General features: G+C 37.3%; 1 protein-coding gene across 2 annotated transcripts in view; it reads right to left on the bottom strand.

Annotated features, from left to right (window-relative positions):
• GLIS3 (GLIS family zinc finger 3) overlaps positions 1-21,529 on the bottom strand; it is a 154,392-nt gene that overhangs the window by 26,854 nt on the left and 106,009 nt on the right. For both annotated transcript variants that reach the window (XM_042875341.1, XM_042875340.1), the window contains 2 exons: positions 12,857-13,018; positions 11,340-11,450 (listed from right to left, as the gene is read on the bottom strand). In XM_042875341.1, coding sequence (XP_042731275.1) covers positions 11,340-11,450; positions 12,857-13,018 — 273 coding nt within the window. The remainder of the gene's footprint in view (positions 1-11,339; positions 11,451-12,856; positions 13,019-21,529) is intronic.

Here is a 21,529-nt window from a genome sequence, read left to right as displayed (position 1 = left end):
TTTCCCCTTTGCACTTTTAGCAATGAAATTTGAACTTAGAAATTGAAAAGTTCAATGAAATCTGAAAGATGCAGAAGCTTACTGGACTCATACTGTACGATCTGGACAGAAGCTTTTTGCTTTCCAGAAGGCAGGTGTTCATAGACAGAGCAGTTTCTCCAGATTCATATAGTCACAGAATGAGCAATGTTGTGAGTAACTACATTAGTGCTGTAACAGCCTGCTGAGATTCCAATGATATAACGTTCTAACTCTCGTTCCTTATCAATTATTTAGAAAGAGTAAAGAAAAAAGACTTTATTTCCTGTAAGATTTGCATTAAGCATTGTCTTCCTTGGTTTAGAAAAGTTCAAACATTGAGAAATGATCGGAAATTGAATGAAATGAAATGTATTGCAAAATGAAATAAAAAATATTAGCAAAAGCCAGAAAATACCGATTTTGTTTTCTATTTGCCATTACATTTAAATTCTGTCATAAAATGTTGATCATTCCAAGAACTTACAACAAACTGGTAGCTACTACCAGTTCTAGTAGTACTACTAGTAGTAGTAAAGTGCCGTAAAATCAACACGTACTCACAATGAAAAAAGATGGCTTCTACTCTAAAACAGTGCAAACAATGAACATCATGAAGTAAGCAGAACTGCAAGAATCAAGAACTCTGTATTATTATGCTGGGAGATTGACGTATTTGCTAACTACATTATCTGACCATATGGTGCTATCTCATGAGGTACACCTGGGTCCACTGCTCAAGCCTGTCTAGGTCCCTCTGGATTTAATATTTCCTTTTATAAATATGGGTCCTGCACAATGGCAGGAGAGCAACATCTGCAAGATCATTATTAGCTGTGCAAGGTCACCTCTGTAAAGCACCCCTTTTTTGGATGGCACTACTAGTTAGGCCACTTTGCAAGGCAATTCTGGCAATTGCTTTGGCCAGACGATCCAGGCACTTATTTCCTTACTTCTAATATGTTCCACATAAATGTAGTCTGCTCTACTCCACTAGCCTCTAACATGGACCAAAACTGAAGCAGACACAGCTGAGGTGTAATAGTCTACTTCTTCATCCAAGCAGTACAGCATAGAGTTTTTTCTTTATCGTAATAAGGAAGAGTATTATGAAATTTTCCAGCCATTGCCAGCTGGTCTGTTTTTCAAAGAGTTACAAATGAAAAATGCAAGAAATCATGCATGAAAAGCAGCAGGATTAGAGAAATCCTGTTTGCCTGTTCGCTTCTTCAGTGTGATAACACCTGAAAAGATTTTCTTCCAATCAGATGTCACAGGAGGAAATCTTGTAGAAAGTCTTCTTTGTTGGGAGAGTGCTGTGACAACTCTCCAAAACAAGCTAGCATTACATCACTGACCAATCTGTACAAAAATGGAAGATTATTCGTTAGAAATGGAGTAAGCTTGAAGTGCAAGTCCGCTCTGCATGGATGTCTGTCTCCTGAGTTGTCTTTCAGTGATGTGGTAGCTATACCAAATCCAGGACAATTCATAAAACATCTCCATTGAGGGCAGAAAACTTTCACAAATGTTATTTGGACTACGTTTCTCAAAGTTATTCCTTTGTGCTACTTACTTTCTGGCACAGGCAGCACAAAATTCTAACCTGGAAGAAGTCAGGAAAATATATACAAGAGAAATTGTTGTGTTAGATCAATACTGAGTGAAAAACAAATACATAATTAAAGAGAAAAACTGTATAGTTAGGACTGACAGTGCATGCTTTAGCTGCCGTGCTCTTCTGTAATGGTACTGAAAAACCCAATAGAGACCTAGGATTAATTTACCATACTATGGATCTGCTGAAGTTTTAAGCTATCTGGTCAGCTGGACCCATGCATGCTTTCCCCAGGACCCACTGGAATGAGCTAAGCTGATGCAGGTTAAGCATTCACTATCTCACAGTTTGCCTAACATTATCCAATCTGTAAATAATTTAAGCACACAAACACAGTATGGACATTGTTAAAACTGTCAAATTCTCTAAGGCTGATCAGCTGAAGGGTGACAGCACTTGGTATAAGCTATCTTCAGTTGAAGGTCCAGACTGAGAAGCCCAGAGTGATTGTACATTCCCTTTAGCTGGTCTTGTTTATCTGCACTGCTCAAATTATCTTTTTTTTCTCTTTTCTTCTCCATCCCTCCACTCCCCCACAAAGCTGCAGCTGAACAGTTGTATTCTTACCTATTATCATTTCACTTAATTGAAAAAATCTCTTTTTCTGGAACTACATGCTGATTTAAAGTACTATCACGCATAACAACTGTTGTTCGCTGGTATAATTACAGATAAAACAAAAAATTGTAACTAAAATCATAGACTTTGCACTGTTCAGATGGCAAGACAGATGCTTTCAAACTGATCTTGCTCTTGCCAAACAGGTGTAAGAAATCAAAGCAACTTTTTTTCCATTTTTAAAAATTGTCTGTTTGAAAATGCAGTTATTTGAAGAGAATGGCTTTTAGAAGGCAGCAGACAGTCACAAATGGTCATGATACAATCTACATGAAGTCCACATAGGATCTCCACCTTCAACTGGGACACAAATTAATTATTTGAAAGTGAATTAAACATTTAGTTTTTAAAATAAAGGTTTTTTTTTTTGTTTTTTTTTTTTGTTTTTTTTTTTTTTTTTTTTTTGTAAGATGCTGCAGAATAGCAAAGTGTTTTTCATGGCACACTTGTATGAAAAACATTATGTTAAGAACATTATGTTCCTAACCTTGTGCAAGAACAAGACTTCTGAGAGCCTTCACTCTCAAAATAAACATGCCTTCTTGAAGGGAAGGTATTTGCCTTTCACACTGGTTTTAAGTCACTGCATAGCTAATAGTACGGGTTCTGAATCTTGTTAATGATCATGCTGTATAATTTCACTAGTTTCAGTAAAAATTCTTACTGACTAAAAAAGCTATGGATTCATTTTTTTCAAATACAGCATAGACAATTGACACATTACTTTTTGTTAGCTGAAAACACAAAGTGAGATTTACTGAAAATAAGTTTACTTGTGATGTATTTTTCTAACTACTTAAAGATGTCACTGGATGACTCAAGAAACAAGATCACTCAGAATTTGTTGTGATAGCAAAGCAGAGCTCTACGCTGAGGTGTTACTTAATAAAGCTGTTCCACAAATAAGAACTGCAGCTTGTATCAGAAAAAAAAGATTAATCTTCAATTTAGTGTAGATGCTATTTTTACCAGAAACAGTGATTTTCAGTTATAATCGAAACAAAAAGTATCAATACATGAACAGTTCTCAGATTTTATGAAGTGAGAAAAGAGTTTTTAGCATTTTGTAAGAACAAGAAATAATACAGAGATGAGCTGAAGCAAATACCTGCCTCGCTCATCCTTATATTTTCTTACCCTCTCCTGATTTTATGCATTCAACAAAGCCATCCAAACAACTGTACTATTTTTACTGTATTTTTGAAAGTAGAAATTAATCAGTAATTCCAAAAGATTAATTTTTCTATTAAAAATACTAAATATTTCCACAGGGTCTGAGGAACAAGATATTGCAGCTTTTTCGCTTTTAAGATTCTAATTCAAGAAGAGACTTAGCTGAAAACTATATCTCTCTCCTTTTTGGAAAGAATCTCCTGAAAAGACAAAAATCTTATGTCCTGATAGACCTGAAGATACATGAAAGACACATAAAAGCTGAGCAGCTGTTAGGTAATTATTGATATGAAGGGAAAAGAAAAGGTAAACAGTTAATGAAATCCTTAATTAATATTATCTAGATAAAGATTAGCAAATATATGACGCATTTAAGTGGGCTTTGCTAATTTGTACCAAAATGCTTTCTCAATTAATAATTTAGTTGAACTAAGGAAAAAAAAGAAGGAAAGAAAGATGGTGACAGATGAGAAAATATAGCAGTAGTGGTCTACAAGAAAGTACTCTGATTGGTCTTACCACAGCATATGCACCTCAGCTGTCTATGATGTTTAGCTTGGGATGCATATCCTAAAGAAACAGAGATATAAAGTTGGGAAACAGAATAAGAAAGGAAATTTAAAAAGAAAAGGGTTACAAAAAATAGAATGAGAAACCTAAAAAGGCAGGAAAATACATTAATTGAGGAAGCCTGAAGGTTATTTTAAAAAAGCAATTTAGAAGTATATATTTCTTTCAAATCAAACTTAAGATCCACTCAGACTGCTTTAAGTTATGTACAGTGCTCACTGGTGGGCTAGCATTCTAGAATAACGAAGACTGAATTAGCTGCACAAAATAATCAAGCTTTTCCCTAATTTATTTTGCTTGATGTTGACTTGAAGCATGATATCCCTTGCAAATCTTGTGTTTATTTTTTAAACCTGCCTTTAGAACCAGGGAGAATTTCCATCATTTACATGATACAGTGGGGAACGTGACCACTGAGGATATGGAGAAGGCTAAGGTCCTCAATGCCTTCTTTACATCTGCGTTTAATAGGCAGATCAGTTATTCTCAGGGCACTTTATGCCCTGATCTGGAAGTCTGGGATGGAATGCAGAATACGCCCCCCGTGATTCAGTTGGAGACAAACAGCTCCTCCTCCATCTGGACTGTCACAAGTCCATGGGACCAGATGGGCTTCATCCTAAGCCTCTGAGGGAGCTGGCGGGGGTGGTTGCTGAGCCGCTCGTGCCATCTATCAGCGCTCCTGATTATCTGGAGAGGTCCCAGAGGATTGGAAGCTTGCCGATGTGACTGTCATCTACAAGAAGGGCCACAAAGAGCATCCAGAGAACTACAGGCCTGTCAGCCTGACCTTGGTACCAGGGAAAATTATGAAGCAAATCATCTTGGGTGAGATCACACAGCATGTGCATGGTGTCCAGGAGATCAGGCCCAGCCAGCACAGGTTCATGAAAGGCAGGTCATGCTTGACCAACCTCATCTCCTTCTGTGATTGGTTGACCAGCCTGGTAGATGAGGGAAAGGCTGTTGTTGTAGTCTGTCTAAATTTCAGCAAAGCCTTTGACATGGTCTCTCACAGTATTCTTCTGGGAAAGCTGGCTGCCCACGGCCTGAACTACTCTTCTTTAGGTAAGGAACTGGCTGGAGGGCCGTGCCTTACGAGTAGTGGTTAATGGATCTAAGCCCAGCTGGTGACCTGTTACAAGAGGTGTTCCCCAGGGGTCGATACTGAGGCCCATCTTGTTTAATATCTTTATTGATGACCTAGATGAAGGGATTGAGTGTATCCTCAGTAAGTTTGCAGATGACATCAAGTTGGAAGGTAGTGTCGATCTGCCTGAGGGTAGGGAGGTCCTGCAGAGGGATCTAGATAAGCTGGATCGCTGGGCTGAGGTGAATGGGATGAGATTCAACAAGGCCAAGTGCCAGGTCCTGCACTTTGGCCACAATAATTCCATGCAGTGCTATAGGCTTGGGGATGAGTGGCTGGATGACTGTGAAGAGGAAAGGGACCTGGGGGTGTTGTTCGATGCTTGGCTGAACATGAGCCACAGTGTGCCCAGGTGGTCAAGAGGGCCAACAGCATCCTGGCCTGCATTAGAAATAGTGTGGCCAGCAGGAGCAGGGAGGTGATCATCCCCCTGCACTCAGCACTGGTGAGACTGTACCTTGTGTTGAACTGAACTGCGTTCAGTTTTGGGCCCCTCACTACAAAAAAGACACAGTCCCTGGAATGTGTCCAGAGAAGGGAAATGAAACTGATGAGGGGTCTGGAGCACAAGTCTTATAAGGAGTAGCTGAGGGAGCTGGGATTGTTTAGTCTGGAAAAAAGGAGGCTCAGAGGAGACCTCACTGCACTGTACAACTTCCTGAAGGGAGGCTGTGGTGAGGAGGGGTTTCGCCTCTTCTCCCAGGCAACAAACAGGACCTAAGGAAATGGCCCCAAGTTGTACCAGGGGAAGCTTAGGTTAGACATAAGGAAGAACTTTTTCTCTTAGAGAGTGGTCAGGCACTGGAATGGCTGCCCAGGGAGGTGGTGGAGTCGCCGTCCCTGGCAGTGTTCAAGAGGCGTCTGGATGAGGAACTATGAGATACGGTTTAGAGACTTGTGGTAGCAATGGTAATGGGAGGATGGTAGGACTAGATGATCTTGCAGGTCGTTTCCAACCTTGTGAATCTATGACTGTGATTCTGTGATTCTATGAGCCACAGGTACTCTCAATGAGCCACAGGTACTCTCATTATCTACAGAAATACCTTAATCCTTTTAAAACTCACATGGCCTTTGGCTTCCAGTATATTCTACCGATAACAAGATGTACATGGTAACTATTCAATTAAAAAAAAAAAAAATCTTTTAAGTTTCTTTTTCTTCCAAAGTTGAAAGCAGAAAATTACTAAGAGGACATGTTTTTAAATTGTTTGTAGTCCAGGGCCATGCTGTACATTCACATTCGTAGCAGTATTCCTTTAGCTCTCATTCTGAGTGCTGTCTAGTTTTCTGCCACTGACTGACACTCTTTCACTCTGTTGTAAGAGCTTCTTCGGTCTTCTGCAAGAGAAGATGAACTCCAGACAAAGTCAGCATTTTTTACATTTTTAAAATAAGAAGTACTGCTTTTTAATTCAACAAAATATTTTTAGAGTAGGGACTGAGTATTGTGCACACAGATTACTGGGGTGGGTTGAGAACTGGCTGACAGGTGGAGCTCAGAAGATTGTGATTAGTAGCATAGTCTATTTGAAGGTCTGTAACTAGTGGTGATCCCCAGGGGTTGGTGCTGAGACCGTTCCTGTTCAAATCTTGATCAATGGCCTATATGAAGTGATAGAGTGCACCCTAGCAAGTTTGCTGATTATACAAAGCTGAGAGGAGTGGCTGACACACCAAAAGGCTGTGCTGCCCTTCAACAAGACCTGGATGACTGGAGATAAGGTGGAGACGAATCTGATGAGGTTCTACAAGGGCAAGTGTAGAGTCCTACATCTGGGGAGGAATAACCACGTGCATTAGTACCGGTTAGGAGATGATCTTCTGGAGAAAAGTTCTGTGGAGAAGGACCAGGGTGTCTTGATGGACAATATGCTGGTCATGAGTCAGCAGTGTGCCCTTGGGGCCAAAAAGGCCAGTGGTATCCTGGGGTGTATTAAAAAGGGCATGTCCAGCAGGTCGAGGGAGGTGATCCTCCCACTCTACTCTGCTCTGGTGAGGCCACATCTGGAGTACTGTGTTTAGTTCTGGGCTCCTCAGTTCAAGAAAGCCAGGGGTCTCTTAGAAGGAGTTCAGTGAAGGGCCACAAAGATGATTAGGGGCCTTCAGCATCTTCCTTGCTAGGAAAGGCTGAGAGAACAGTGTTTATTCTGGGGAAGACTGAAAGGGATCTTATCAATGCTTATAAGTATCTAAAGGACGAGTGTCAAGTAGATGGGGCTACAGTCTTTTCAGTGGTGCTGAAAAGAGTGCTGACAAAAGGTAACAAACCCAAACTGGAACAGATGGAAATTTTGTTCCTTTGAGGGTGATAGAGCACTGGGACAAACTGTCCAGAGAGGTTATGAAGTCACCTTCTATGGAAATATCCAAAGCCTACTGGATTGCTTACCTGTTCAACCTACTCTTGGAACCTGTTTCAGCAGGGGGGTAAGGACTTGATCTTGAAAGGTCCATATCAGTGACTACAATTCTGCAATTCTGTGATTATACTTAGAGTGCTTTCCCAGACATTTTAAGCATCTAATCCTGGTATTTATATATATGCATGTCCTCAGGTTTATAAATAATTTTACAAATTACACTCTTTTTTTTCTTAAGTAGAGATGATGTCTCCTTTCATTTAACTTATGTCCTTTAGTAAATGGAAGCTTACTGTACTATCTACTGAAATGCACAAGTTAAATGTATTTGTGCCGGAATCTTCTCAGGGTATATGATTTCATACCACTAGCGGGAGAAACTCACTGATGAATAAACTCAGTGCGTGGCTAGAAATCACAGTTTGGGAAAAGAAGGGAAACAGCAGCTGCCTTACAAGAGTTGCAGAAAAGACATTTTTGCCTTACATGGAAAGTTATAAACATGTCCTGCTTAAAATAATGCAAAGATATATATTGATCTGTATCACACTGCATCATTTGGTCAGGTCTTAAGAGAACAAGGAAAGGGTCGAAGCTTTGAAGACAGATTGAGAAAATCTGGGCTATAAACTACGTAACTGGAGTTTTGTACAGCAAGCAGCTGTCTCTTCTGTTGTGAACATACTTTATCCTGCTATTTTAAGACTATGCAACATCAAAGACACATTTTCACAGAGTCTTGGAGAGCCAACAACGTAAAACACCAAAATAATGTCACCTAGTGTGTTGGGGGAGGTTATAAGCAGGATTAAAAAGCACTCAGGCACAATATATTAAATGAATCCATGACTAACGAGGTGTGACAGCAAAGGGTTTCCTTCTTTTCAACAGAATAGATCCCAGGGTTGGAACTATTATTTCACAGTGCCTTTATCACGTTGGAATTTTTATGGTTATTTTTGATGAATTCACATTTTTTAAAGACTCTTCTGACACTAAGCCAATTTTCACTTTTAATTAAAATCATAAATAATCTTAATTCTGCCTAAAAAGGTTTATTGTTCCTTACTTTTTTTATTATTATTACTGCCAGAAAATATTCTAAATGCCTAAGTATGATATGAGTTAGTAATTATAAGTTCTCAATGGTTCAGTAACTGCACCTTGTAAACATTATACATGGCAAACTTTATTCACACTTCAAGTATCTGGCTTGATTGACGCCATGTAGTTTATTCTTTGGGTTTTTTTGTTTTCTTTTTGTAGGTTTGGCTCATTTGCCTTTCCATATATTAACGTATCTCAGGTGACCAATGGCAGAGATACACACTTATCAAAGAGGGCTGTAAAAATAAGCAATTTTAAGGCTAAAATGTGACCACAGAGATCGAAGCAAGGAGTAGAAAGGTCCAGACTTAATCTGTTTGGCACAAAAAGAGAATGGTAAATTAACAAAAACACATAGCGATTGAAACATTAGAAGGAAAATTCCACAAAATGTTGAAAACAGACACCATCAAAGGCAGGAGATAACATACTATTTTACTTTCAGTTAAAATAACAATATAATGAGGATTTGGGGATCCTGGTGGATGAAAAGCTTGACGTGAACCAGAAGTGTGTGCTTGCAAATCAAAAGGCCAAAGGTATCCTGGGATGCATCAGGAGTGATCAGCAAGGAGGGGGAGGAGATCCTCTCTCTTTATTCTCCCCTTGTAAGACCCTATCTGCAATACTGTGTCCAGGTCTGGGGTCCTCAGCTGTGGACTTGTTGGAAAGGGTCCAGAGAGGGCCACAGAGATAATCAGGGGGCTGGAACATCTCTCCTACAAAGGATGAGGGAGCTGGACTTGCCCAGTCTGAAGAAAAGAAGGCTCCAGAGAGACCTCATTGCAGCCTTCAAGTACTTAAAGAGAGCTCATAGAAAGTTGGAAAGTCCTTTATAAATTGTCTGATAGGACAAAAGGGAATGGTTTTAAACTAAAAGAGGGGAGATTTAGGTTAGATGTTAGGGTAGTTATGTGCTGGAAGAGGTTGCCCAGAGAAGCTGTGTATGTTCCATTCCTGGAATGGAATCAAGGAGGTGATCAAGGCCAGGCTGGATGAGGCCCTGGGCAGCCTGATCTGATGGGTGCCAATCCTATCCACTAAAAAGTGATTGAAAGTAGATGATCTTTATGGTGTCTTCCAACTCAACCCATTCTATGATCATTTGTATTCAGGCCCATTATGACAATTTTATTTCACACAAATTTCTTACAATGCAGTCTTGCTTGTCACTTACTTTATCTGCCTGTGAAATCTGTAACAGCCAGTGGCTGGACAGCTGTGCTGTCCTCCTGGGAACGGCAGGGCAGTGCTCAAAGACCAGCTTCAGCAGTCCTGCCTGTAGTCAGCACACACATGAACAAGTGCATGGTTACCCAGTCTCCAATTTAAGAGTGGGCACTCCTAAGTTCAGAGGCCTCTAATTGTTAATACTACAGGACAGTTCCTCACAAGCTGATATTAAGATCTCTACTGCCAGGTCTTGCTTTTGGTCAGAACAAACAATTTAATCAAAATTTACTACTCAGATTTGCATGCTGCAGCTTTTAAGACTATCCTCTTCCTTTTCCTATGTTGTGCAAAATAACACATTTTGCTACTCACCATGAAAAGCTGTACATTAAGTTTAAAATTTTTAAATGAGAACTCCTTTTATATAGGGTAATATCTCAAAGATTTATCTATTTCTATACCAATTCACACAAGTTACATTGTTATCAGGATGACAGAATTATAGAACCATAGAATTATGGAATTATTAAGGTTGGAAAAGATCCCTAAGATGGGAATCACTGTCACCCTCCTTATGGTAAGGGTGACAGAGTACTGAAAGAGGTTGCACAGAGAGGTTATGGAGTCTCCTCCTACACATACTTTAAAGACCCATCCGGACACCTACCTGTGTGACATATTATAGAGTAAAAGCTTTAGGAGGGAGATTGGACTCGATTTTCTCTTGAGGTCCCTTCCAAACCCTGCAATTTAGTGATTCTGTGATCATCCAGTCCAGCCCAACTGTCCACCTATCACCAATATTGCCCATTAAGCCACGTCTCTAAGTACTTTATCTACCCTCTCCCTGAACACATCCAGGGACAGTGACTTCTAACCACTGTTTCTGAGAAGAAATTCTTCCTAATATCCAATTACTTTCCTTTAAAATGAGAGCTTATATTTCTTTTCCGCCGTGATCTAAACTAGTGAAATAATGCCAGTGATTAATGTAACATTAAAAAAAAAATGCTCAGAAAAAATCCACATCATTCCCTTAGGTCAGAGCTCAGCTCTTCAAAGACACACTTCTGCATACAAATAACTGTTGACTCAGAGCTGACATTCAAAGGGATCTAGTGTTGTGAAATGTCTTGTTATTTGGACATGTCTTTACAGCTTGAATCACACACTGCCCATCCATCCTGAAAATCCATCTTTCCATTTGAGATGGGCTTGGATTTCATAACATTATATAGTAATCAGATGTCACAACAATAACAACAAAAAATTCTCTTCTCAAAAATCACTTTAAATTTTGCTCATTATGTAGGTTTACTAATAAATCATCATATCAGCAAATAAAGAGTACTAAAGAAGACAGCCTCATAAAGTCAAACAAAAAATTACGATCTATATAAGAGTGATAATTTTATTACCTTCCATTAATGGTTTTTCTCATCAACAGTGTGAAATCAGTGAAGGCACTTAATATGAATTACACATCTAATATTAGAATATTGACTTCTCCATATAATATTTGTACCTGCTAACACAATAGAAAATTTACCTTTTTCCTAACTTGCTGGTCTTTGGAAGAATGTGCTTTCACATGTTTTCTCAGGGAGCTTGGATCTGTGTATCGTTTAGTACATCCTGGAATCTGACATGCATAAGGTTTCTAAGTCAAAAAAAAAAAAAAAAAAAAGGTATAAACAAGCAGGCGTTAAATTGCGGATTATTTTAACTCATGATAATCCCTTTTGAGCCTGCAAATCACATTACTACAAAACAAAATGTTGTGCGTTATTAGAAGCTCAAGGCTCAGAAATTTATTAGAAAGGGAAAGGAGGAAAGTAAGTTTAATATGGAAGAAAAACCAAAGGAAAAGCATTCACTATGGCATCTTTCATTATTACCTTTTTTTTTTTTTATTATTTTTTTGAATCAGTACAATGAATATTGTTAGGTATACTCACAATTCTTCCACCCTCAGAGCAATCTTTGACTTAATCAGTAATTACATTCTTTAGTGTATCAGGTAAAGAAATTGCAGTAAAGGCCCAGATAGACTGTTTAGGATTATAGAAGAATCCGCTTCAGAAAAAAAGAACAAGAAAAAGTGTTAGCTTACTATATTACATAGAGAGCAAGAAAAAACCAGTGTTTTTTTGCAGTGCAAACACTGAATAATAAATAAAGTATTAAAAATACATGTTTTATTGTGAAGTATAAGACAAGGACCTTAGGCTCATTTTTTCTAATAACACTAGTTCAGATTGATGCCAGTTCTATAATACCTTCACAGTTTTCTAAAAAGACATAAAGCCCAAATAATCTAAATCACTAGATTAACGAACATCTTAACAACTCCCTCCTTCTGCCTGTTTTAACCTGTCTTCTCTAAAGAATTGCTGGACCCACAAAAAAGAGTACTGGATGAGCAGAATATACTGAATGTTAAAACTAGCTATTTCACAATTCAGCCATTTTGTAAAGCATTTTTGAGAGCACGCTTGTGCAATTGATCAACACATCAACCATACTATCAACTTTCCAAAAACTATCATTTAAGATTTGTGACAGCCTGTTTATTTGAAATGGCATTGTTCTCATTCTTCTGGACTTCTGCCCATTGGAAACTGCTTGTCACTGATGAAACCTGATCTTTTTTTTGTTGTGAAACAAAAGATTTATTAAACAAATCTTGGCTGTGAATCAAATTCACAAGCAACAATTTATGGTATGAAAATTTTAGATTCAGAAAATTCTTCCTCTGTTGTCTTTCTGGTGTGCTCCAGCCTCTAACATTCAATGGAGTTTTTGTCAGAGTTATTTATACCAGTTATTATCACAGATGGTGTCTTTCAATACTGACCTCAGGTTTCCTACATCTCACTTATGAGGGAGGAAGCCATTCCCTCTTCCTTCAATAAAGCCCATGGAGGTTTTTTAATCAACTTGAAAAGCCCTAGCAGGACTTTCTCCTATCTCTATGGCTATTAGCTACCTGCTACCACCAAGCTAGCAGAAAAGAGCACAGAGTCTAATGCACAGGCATCTACAATGCTATTTCCACTTCCTTACAGTGTCCAGGTGTGTCCTCTGGTGCTTGGCACGGTCGCTGGAGTTGCTGAAGGCCTTCTGGCAGCTGGGGTGCTGACAAAGATATGGCTTTTCACCTGTGTGACTCCTTAAGTGAATCTTGAGATTTTCTAGCCTGGAAAAGGCCTTCTTGCAGCCTTCAAACTAGAAAAGACAAAGACAAATGGTTGGAAGGAAAGGCAAACACAACAAACTGTAACAGCAAACACTGAACAGAAAAGGGACTGGACTTGCAAGGATCTCTAGTCTGCTATGGCTGGACACCTCTGTGGAAGGGAGGAAAGCCTGGCATTGCAGCTGAGTTGAAACCACTGAGAACATAAGAGTGTATTTATCTCCCTAGCATATGGTTGAATTAGGAAACAACATTGTACTACTAATTTACAAAGTGCCAATGAGGCCCAAAGTCACCAGTCAGCTCAGATCTCAACACCACCTAGCCTCTCTGGAAGGATCGTCACTGTGCCCAGAGCTAGCCACCATTATCTCAGCTCAGGCATTGGCTGAACAGAGGCATCTGTCAGTATCACCTAACATACACATCAACAACAAAACCCAGAAAGGAAAATGTCAGTCTCCTCTGCCTTATTGATGCTGTTGAGAGAAGTGAAGAAAGAAGTAATAAATCTCTGTGTAATCACCTTACACCTATTTGCTTGAACAGAGATCATCAACCTCAGTGGTATTATAATGACTTCTGAAATATTTCTTTACATTTCTGCTGTAAGTATTTGTATGAGGTATAAAAATAATGAGTTAATCACTAGAGCCCATAAAATTGATATCTAATCCCTATGGGTAACCAATAATCATGTGGCAGTATTTCTACACTTAATCAAGTTCTACATCTGTGGAGAAACCTAAGCTTATGTGACCAAAAAAAACCCAAAACAGTTCTTCAGCTGTCATGCTCCCATAGTAAACTTCATCCTTAAGAATACTAAAAACCATCTGTTCTGTTTGAAATCAGTAATTTTGTATAGACTTCATTTCAATTGGACTTAAATAGTTATGATTGTTACAAATTAAGTTTTTACAATTCTACTAAATAAGATCAATTCCACCAGTTTCAACTGTTGCACATTCTACTGAGCAATGTCTAAGTCTAGTTTGAAGTTTTTGGATGCCTGTAAGAATAGTAATTCATTAACGCAAAATTTCTCCTGTTCCTTTTACTCATACTTGAAAAGAAACAGGCTATTTTTCACTTATTCTTTTCTAGAATAATGTATACATACCTTTTATTATGCTTTATTCAGTGCATGTATGTTTTCAAAAGCATAGGTAGAAAAAGACTGCCATAATTCTGATCACAATTGCCATTACTGTTAATTACTGTTAATAATTTGTAAGACCCTCAAAAAAAGTCAATAAAACCCAAGATATATATTAATACTTTTATTTTGGGAAAAATACTCTTAGAAAATATTCTAAAATCAGTACAAAAGAAACTACATAGCCATACTTTACAACTGCCAGTTAATCCATGGCTCACCCACATCTGCCCATGACTAATTGCACATAACCATATAGATGTATTTTCTTTTAAAAAAATGCAGTTTTGGGTTTTTTTCTTTTTGCACTGATAATTACTCTGGTCCCCTTTCAACTACCTCTGATTAACACTGGATATGAAGTAGAGAATCGGTATTTCAGTAAAGATACTTTTTCCAGTGCTAGACATTCAGGTAAGATCACTTTTCTACATCTAACCCTCATTTTTTTCTCACTTTTCCAGTCATTAGATTTTAGAGAGGGTTTTCATTACAGTTGGTAATATTAAATTCCCAATCAGACACACTGTTAGCCAGGCTGAATTTTATATTGTGTAAATATAAGTTTCATGTTTTGTTCCTGCTTTTATTGCTTTTCATTTGTCTGTTTTACAGTACACCTTTTGTATTGCAATCGTTCCGCAAAGTCCACCATGTCATCATGCTAGTTTTCTGCACTGTCCTTCTTCCATTCCAGACTGCAGAAGCAAAAGCTTGATAATGCTTGCTCCCTCTAAGTGATGCAGGAGAAAAAACAGAAAGTGTCCTTGTAACAGAAATGCAACTCTGTAAATGTGAAGAACTACCGCCTGCTCCTTGTGGTTCACTGAGTCTTTGGGAACAGACTGAGAAAATCTAACGTACCTGAAAGTGCTGAAAGATGCAAATGGTATGAGACTGCCTGCTTGAAGACAGTACAGAATGTTGTCTTGGCCTTGTGCAGATATTCTGGTTTCACTTGGATCCCATTTGCAACAGCAAGTGTTTGAGTCTGGTTTGACTAGCTGCTTGACTTACTTTCTAGAGTAATATTAATGAGCTGACCATATTCATGGCAAACAAAAAATTTAAATCCTAATCTTTGGAGAAAGTGATCTGAATGAAATGAATAAGCCCTTTCTGAATGCTGTCATATGAGGATACGTGCATGCAAATGGAGAGAATTGCATCCCTGAAAACTACAGAGGAACAAGTAATCTGCAACACAAGACCAGAAAACAAATCTTTGAATTGCTCCATAATCTTGCAGAGCTTTAAAATTACTTATCAGCAGAAAAAGGACAAAATGAATTACTAGCGTTTTATGTAAATTTTTCAATTAATTTTGAATATTTTGATAAGCTAACCTGGAAGGTTCTGTGTCAGCACCAAGGCAGATGGTCTGACAAGGACAAAGTATCTTTCCCCAGATTTGTGTTCATTACAAGATCAAATGTAGAAGCTGTTCTTTATATGGCTTCCAAACAAGAACAATGCATTTCGAACATTAATAATAGTCTTTTAAAAAGCATTTCCCTTCCTCAACAGCATTAGCAGGGTGCTACTTTACAAGAGATGTGAGGGCTTTTAAAAAATTGAGAGTAAGACCTCACATAAAAACCTTTTAAATAGCTTTTTATTCACCAAGACTCTCCTGACCGGCAATCTTGTGAATGACACATAATTAGTGTCAGACTTCATTCAAAATGATGACATCAGGTGCTCACCAACAAGGACATTGAAGGCTGCAGCTGAGATTTAAAAAGCTCAGGTTCATTTAATGCTTTCAACCCTTACGGTAGTTAAATGGGGAAGAACACTGCATCCAGAGTAGCACTACATTATAATGCAACCATTTCTATCTGAATGGAGTACATTTTGTGACATGGTGATTACCTAGCTGCATGTCCAAGTCTGTATTTTACTCGAGACATGTGAAGGCTGGGATTAATTTCTACTTTAACAGTTAACACTATGAAATGTTAGTGTCTTGGAAATTTTTGTTCCAGTAAACAATGACAGACTATGTTTATATGTATTGCATAGATTATAAACACTATTATAGCTTATTGCATAGTAAGTTGATGCTTGTTTGCCCAGCTAGTCAATTAGTATTTGGTCCAAAGCTTGCTGAAGTCAGTTGGTTCCACTGCAGGTATTCTCTTTAGGTATTTCAGGCAAATTCCACTACAGTTTTAAGATCTTGCATGTTGTAAGCATAACTGTAAACAAAAATACAATTTCAGACCATGAGTAAGCCTGAAGTGTATTGTTTTTTTTATCTTTGTGCTTACTGTAAGCTAAAAGGCTTACTATACTTAATAGATTACAAGGAAGTGTGTATTCTATATATTGCTCATATGTAAAGAGATTCTGTCCAAGGAACAGATCTTTTTTGAGTGTGTATGTGTGAATAGGCAAGTAATAAACTGTATCTTCATCTGATTTCTGTTTTCTCATACATCTGTCGAGTTAGGTATATTTTAAGGAAGAAAAGCTACATACTGCAGCTGTAAGTGAAAAATGCAATTAAATAAATAGAAAAAAAGAAGTAAACAAAAAGGAGTAACAATAAAAACCAATTTAAATATGCTTTTCAGGGAGGTCACTATTCACGGAGAACACCAGCATGTCAGTTCTGATGGGACAGAACTAGTGGATTAAAGATGTCACCAAACTTCAGTAAAGGTGGAAGAGGCAAACATGTAGCCCAGAGACAATACTCTCTTCTCAGACAGCTCTCATTACAGATTGCTCTTTATGTGTTCTTGATCAATGTAGCATGCCAAATATTTCAGAGATCTTCACTCTTCAACTTAAATGAAGCAATGAACACTGAATATTCTTTATCCTCTGAAATAAAGGCGTCAGAGACTCAATTACCATGGAAATGTGTCTCTTTAGTATTTGCATTAGTTTTAGTGAACATGGACACTCCAGCATTAGAAGCTACTGTTACTGTACTCTACTGTTACTGTAGAGTAGGTAAATATTTTTATATGCCCCTTTAAAATGAACTATTACTGAACACATCAGTTGGTACAGACTCAAAAGCCACATGGAATAGAAAAAATTAGAGAAAGAACAAAAAAATTGGAAACTCTTCCACTGCTTTCTTTTGGAAGACAGCGATCCTGATGTTTTCTGGTCTTTCCACTTTCTTTCTCTTCTTCTCTATTCTTTTCTAAAATATCTTTTTTGATCTTCTAAAAACTGAGGTCACCATCTACACTCGAGGCTTTCTGAACACAAGGTTGATATCATGCGAAAACTGTTCACTATTCAAGTGGCAACTAAATTATACTTGTTCTACTTGCTAAACCTCGTAGAATTCATCTGGAGCTGAATGCTTCTTTCTGCAGGTTAACTCAAAAAAAAAAAAAAAAAAAAACAACCCCAAATATCCCTTCATCAAGCCACTAAAAAAAAAAAAGAAAAAAAAAAAGAACAAAAAAGGAAAAAAAGCCCTGCAAGTATTTTAAGAAACATATGCCAAAATAATAGATTTTCAGACGCAGAGTTGAGTGAATATAAATCACATTCTCATAGGAAAGACTTATCTAGGAGCATTTTGCTGTTGTGAATCTTACAAAGACCAACATTTTGATTTCTGTTTCACTAGAAGTAAAAAAGAAAGGAGTAAAAGATCAGGAATCCTTTGAAACCATACCTAAGTGGAAAAGAAACAAGAGTCTAGGTGATATTTTTTCATCCAGTTCTCTGCCCAATTTCAGATTAGATTCATTCAATTTTAAATTAAAAAAAAAAAAAAAAAAAAGTTAACAGAAACAGCCATGCATAGGAACAGGAATATTCCTTTCAGCTCTATCCTATCCCACTGTATCCCATCCCTTTGCATCCACAAATGCACAAATTGGCAACTAAAGCTTCAAACAAGCAAGCATGCAAACTGTCTTACAAATACCATCAAAGTGTTATTTTTACAGTTGTTTAAAAACATATAGCTCAGTTGCTATTATTTACTGATAGGAAAATGGTAAAGACAGGAAAGCAATAAGATTATCTTTGAGATACATGAAACTACTGGTAAATATGTAAGTGGTAAATATGTGGTACATAACTCACAGCTGACATTGTAAAAGCTCTTAGCACAGCTGTTTACATACCTATGAAAGGGGTTCCTTCTAGCCCAAACTACATGAGTAAAAGGCCAGATGCCAGTTGGTATTTAGTCTATTAGTAAATTCCACTATTTACAGAGCCCAAATGTATTTTCCTATGGATTTTTTTTAAATTTCAAAAAGCCATGTAGATCAGTGACAGAAGCAAAATAAGCACTGAGATGTCCATTTGACCTTTCACAGGTACAGCATTTGGCTAAAGAAAAGACAGTAGAATACAGTAGAACATGTCTATAAACACAAGAAATTATGGACTTAAGAGAAGTTGACCTGGAAAGAAAAATGCTTGAATGACTCAGTTTTGACAAACTGACACTCATGTTAATTGAGGGTCCCGGTCAGAGAGTTTTTATTAAAGCAAAAGTATAAGGCATAATGTAGTTGGTTGCTTGTTTATGTAAGGTGATGTTTCACTTAAAGTGCCTGAGATAGAAAGCATAATGAGACACCTCAAAGAGAAAGAAATACAATTGGCCAAGCCTTGACTTGAATTTAAAGGTTCAAGGGTAGTTTGAAAAATACACTAAATAACATCTTGAAAAAGGCAAAACTCTTAAGTTTAAGCTCTGTCTTATAGAGATGTATGGCAACTTAATTTTTCATTTCAAGAACCAAGAAAAATTATTATGCAAAAACAATATAATTTTTCACGAATTTCATATGTTGGAATTCATTCAACACTCTTCTGTGGGAGGTAATATATTTTGAACTTCTTTTCAGATATTAGAATAGAAGTTCAAGCTGCTTAATCTATGTAGTTTTCATTACAATAAGTTCATAATGGCAAAAGGACAGAAGCAAGAAACATTCATGAAAGCAGGAAAACATTACTGAGTAATAACTGTAAATATTTTTGAAGTTAGTTTTACTTATTTCTTTACATTACAAGTAATTTACAAAAGCACATCTGTGAAACAATTGATCTCAATTGATCTCAAAAACAATTTGGAAAAAAAAAAAGCAAAACAGGAAGGCAAAACTAAGGATTTTTTTTTTATGTTTAACACTGTATTTTGACAAAAAGAGTATGTTTTCATTAATAATTTAAGGAAATGCATTATCATAGCATTGAACCCAAGGAAGAGAATTCCCAATCTTCTTCAGCTCGTTTCTTTAGACCTATGAGAGAAAACCTAACAACATCCTTTACACTGGATGCAAGTCCTCTGTTTTTGTTAGAGGAATTTCTTCTTTTTGTCAGCTGACTTATGTAGGTATTTTATCAGGAAACAGGAAAAGGAACTGAGCTGCAGTCTCAGCCACATAGTATTAAGGCAAAGTATCACTATGCAGTTACAACATTTCATTACATACAAGACAGTACCCTTGCATTACTAAAGCTGGGGTCTTGAGGGAAAAAGTTCTCCTTCAAACTATTTGTTCATACACACACACAGAAAAATAAACAAATTAGATCCAAAAAGATTGATTGCTGAATAAAACGGAAGACATTACACTGATATTCTCAAAACCATTTCCTTTAGATTGAGAATATATCCAAACTACAGCACAGTAATCTCAGGTTTAATCAAATGAAAGGTACAGTTTGCTTTTTTCTTTCAAGACACTTAGCATTTTCCTTTTAATAACATTTTAAATGTCACAGTATCAGTGAAACCCTCCAATATATTTTATTATTTTTCCCATTGCTTTTTTTCTGAATTCGGAAGAGAAAATTCGCTGCCTGTGACAGGAATCTTTTTATTGCTGTCAGAGACCTCTTAACTGCATTTCCTAATACATAAATAAAGTATTCACCAAAAATACAGGCTCATAAACAGCAGCAACATTTCTCACTGACTCCAAAATGGGATATCACAATGTCAGATTTTAAAGCAGATTAATTGATGCTCAATTGAAAGGTGTTTAGATTAATATATGCACGGCTACTGAAAAATTACAAAACAGAAAATTCAGTGTAAGTTGCTATTCAGCAAAAATGCAAGCAACTGATAATAAATTAAACAAAAGGTCTTAACCTTACATACGAGCATATTACTGTCAGCCCACAGTTCAGTCATACTAACCAGGCCTCAGTTCTGCATGCTTCGAATATGCATCATTTTCACTCAAGTCAGTGGGTATTTGGGATATGAAAGGAATGAAGAATTAGTTTTCTAATCCTTAGGCCACAATCCATGATAATTATAGTGCCTCAACAAAGTATTGCTAGCTGAATAGCTTCGCAGCACCTTTCAGGGCATTAACAGTGGGACTGTGCAGATTTACTCTAAGTATCATGTAAAATCATAGCTTTCTCCTTTGCTGAGCAGAGGTGAAAAAGAGCACATACTCAGCTCTCTTTTCATGGCAAAGCAAAGGAGAATATTCACCTCATGTTTTGAGAGAGAGATACAAGAAAAGACTGATGGAATACAAGACAAAACTGCCTGCATTGTAATCAGTGGGAGTCCATCACAATTACAAACAGGCAGAGGATGTTTCTTTTCTACTCAAAAAGTAATCCGTATGCAAATTTCCAACATAAAAAATGCAATCCCTGCTCAGTAAATGTTTTCTATTCTTGGCTGCTTAGCACCCTCAGCTTTTTCCAATTAGGCCCTATTTTTTTTTGTCAAAAAAAAAAAAAAAAAAAAAAAAAAAGGAAGAAAAGGAAGAAAAAAGAAAGACAAAAAAAGAAAGAAGTTCTAAAGAAAGGATTAAGCTCTGTATCTTATAAAGGAGAAAGAACATAAATTAGGAATTCTTTCTGGATCTGGACTGTGCATTCTTTAATCTTCCACCCTGCTGGGAAGTTTAATAAGAATAAGGACAGAAAGAAGCTTTTTTGCTTCCTTTGATTTGTTCAGTTGAAAACATGCTTTTGACTATCTGGAACTAAATCCCAAAATTCATGACAACTCAGACAATACTCCCACATGTTATAAGCCAAAGAGTTAAAAACAGAGCTGGGAAAGCTTACAGAGACCCACCTGGTGAGCAAGCTCTCCAGATTCAGGAGGGCAAGATATAGGGCCATACAGATGTCAGTAAGTCGGCCAAGACTGTGAGAAGATGGTGACAATAATTTAGGTGATGGCAATGCAGTTCAGTACTGTGGTGTGGCCTCAGAAGGGAAATAAGTTTTAAAATGACAAATAGGTCTGATTAATTGGAAAAAATAATTTGGAAAAGAGAGAAGGGAAAGAGAGAGTAAAATCTTCTCTTGCCTGGCACTGAACTCTTTTATTTATTTATGTCTAATAGAGTATAATTAAAGGATGGCAGAAGAATAAACAGTGAAAACTGAAAATATGAAT

This window comes from Lagopus leucura, unplaced genomic scaffold, assembly GCF_019238085.1.
Source record: "Lagopus leucura isolate 7727_CA_CO unplaced genomic scaffold, USGS_WTPT01 Super-Scaffold_100014, whole genome shotgun sequence".
NCBI lineage: Eukaryota > Metazoa > Chordata > Aves > Galliformes > Phasianidae > Lagopus > Lagopus leucura.
Note: the sequence above shows the minus strand (reverse complement) of the source record. Positions and strands in the feature narration are given on the sequence as shown.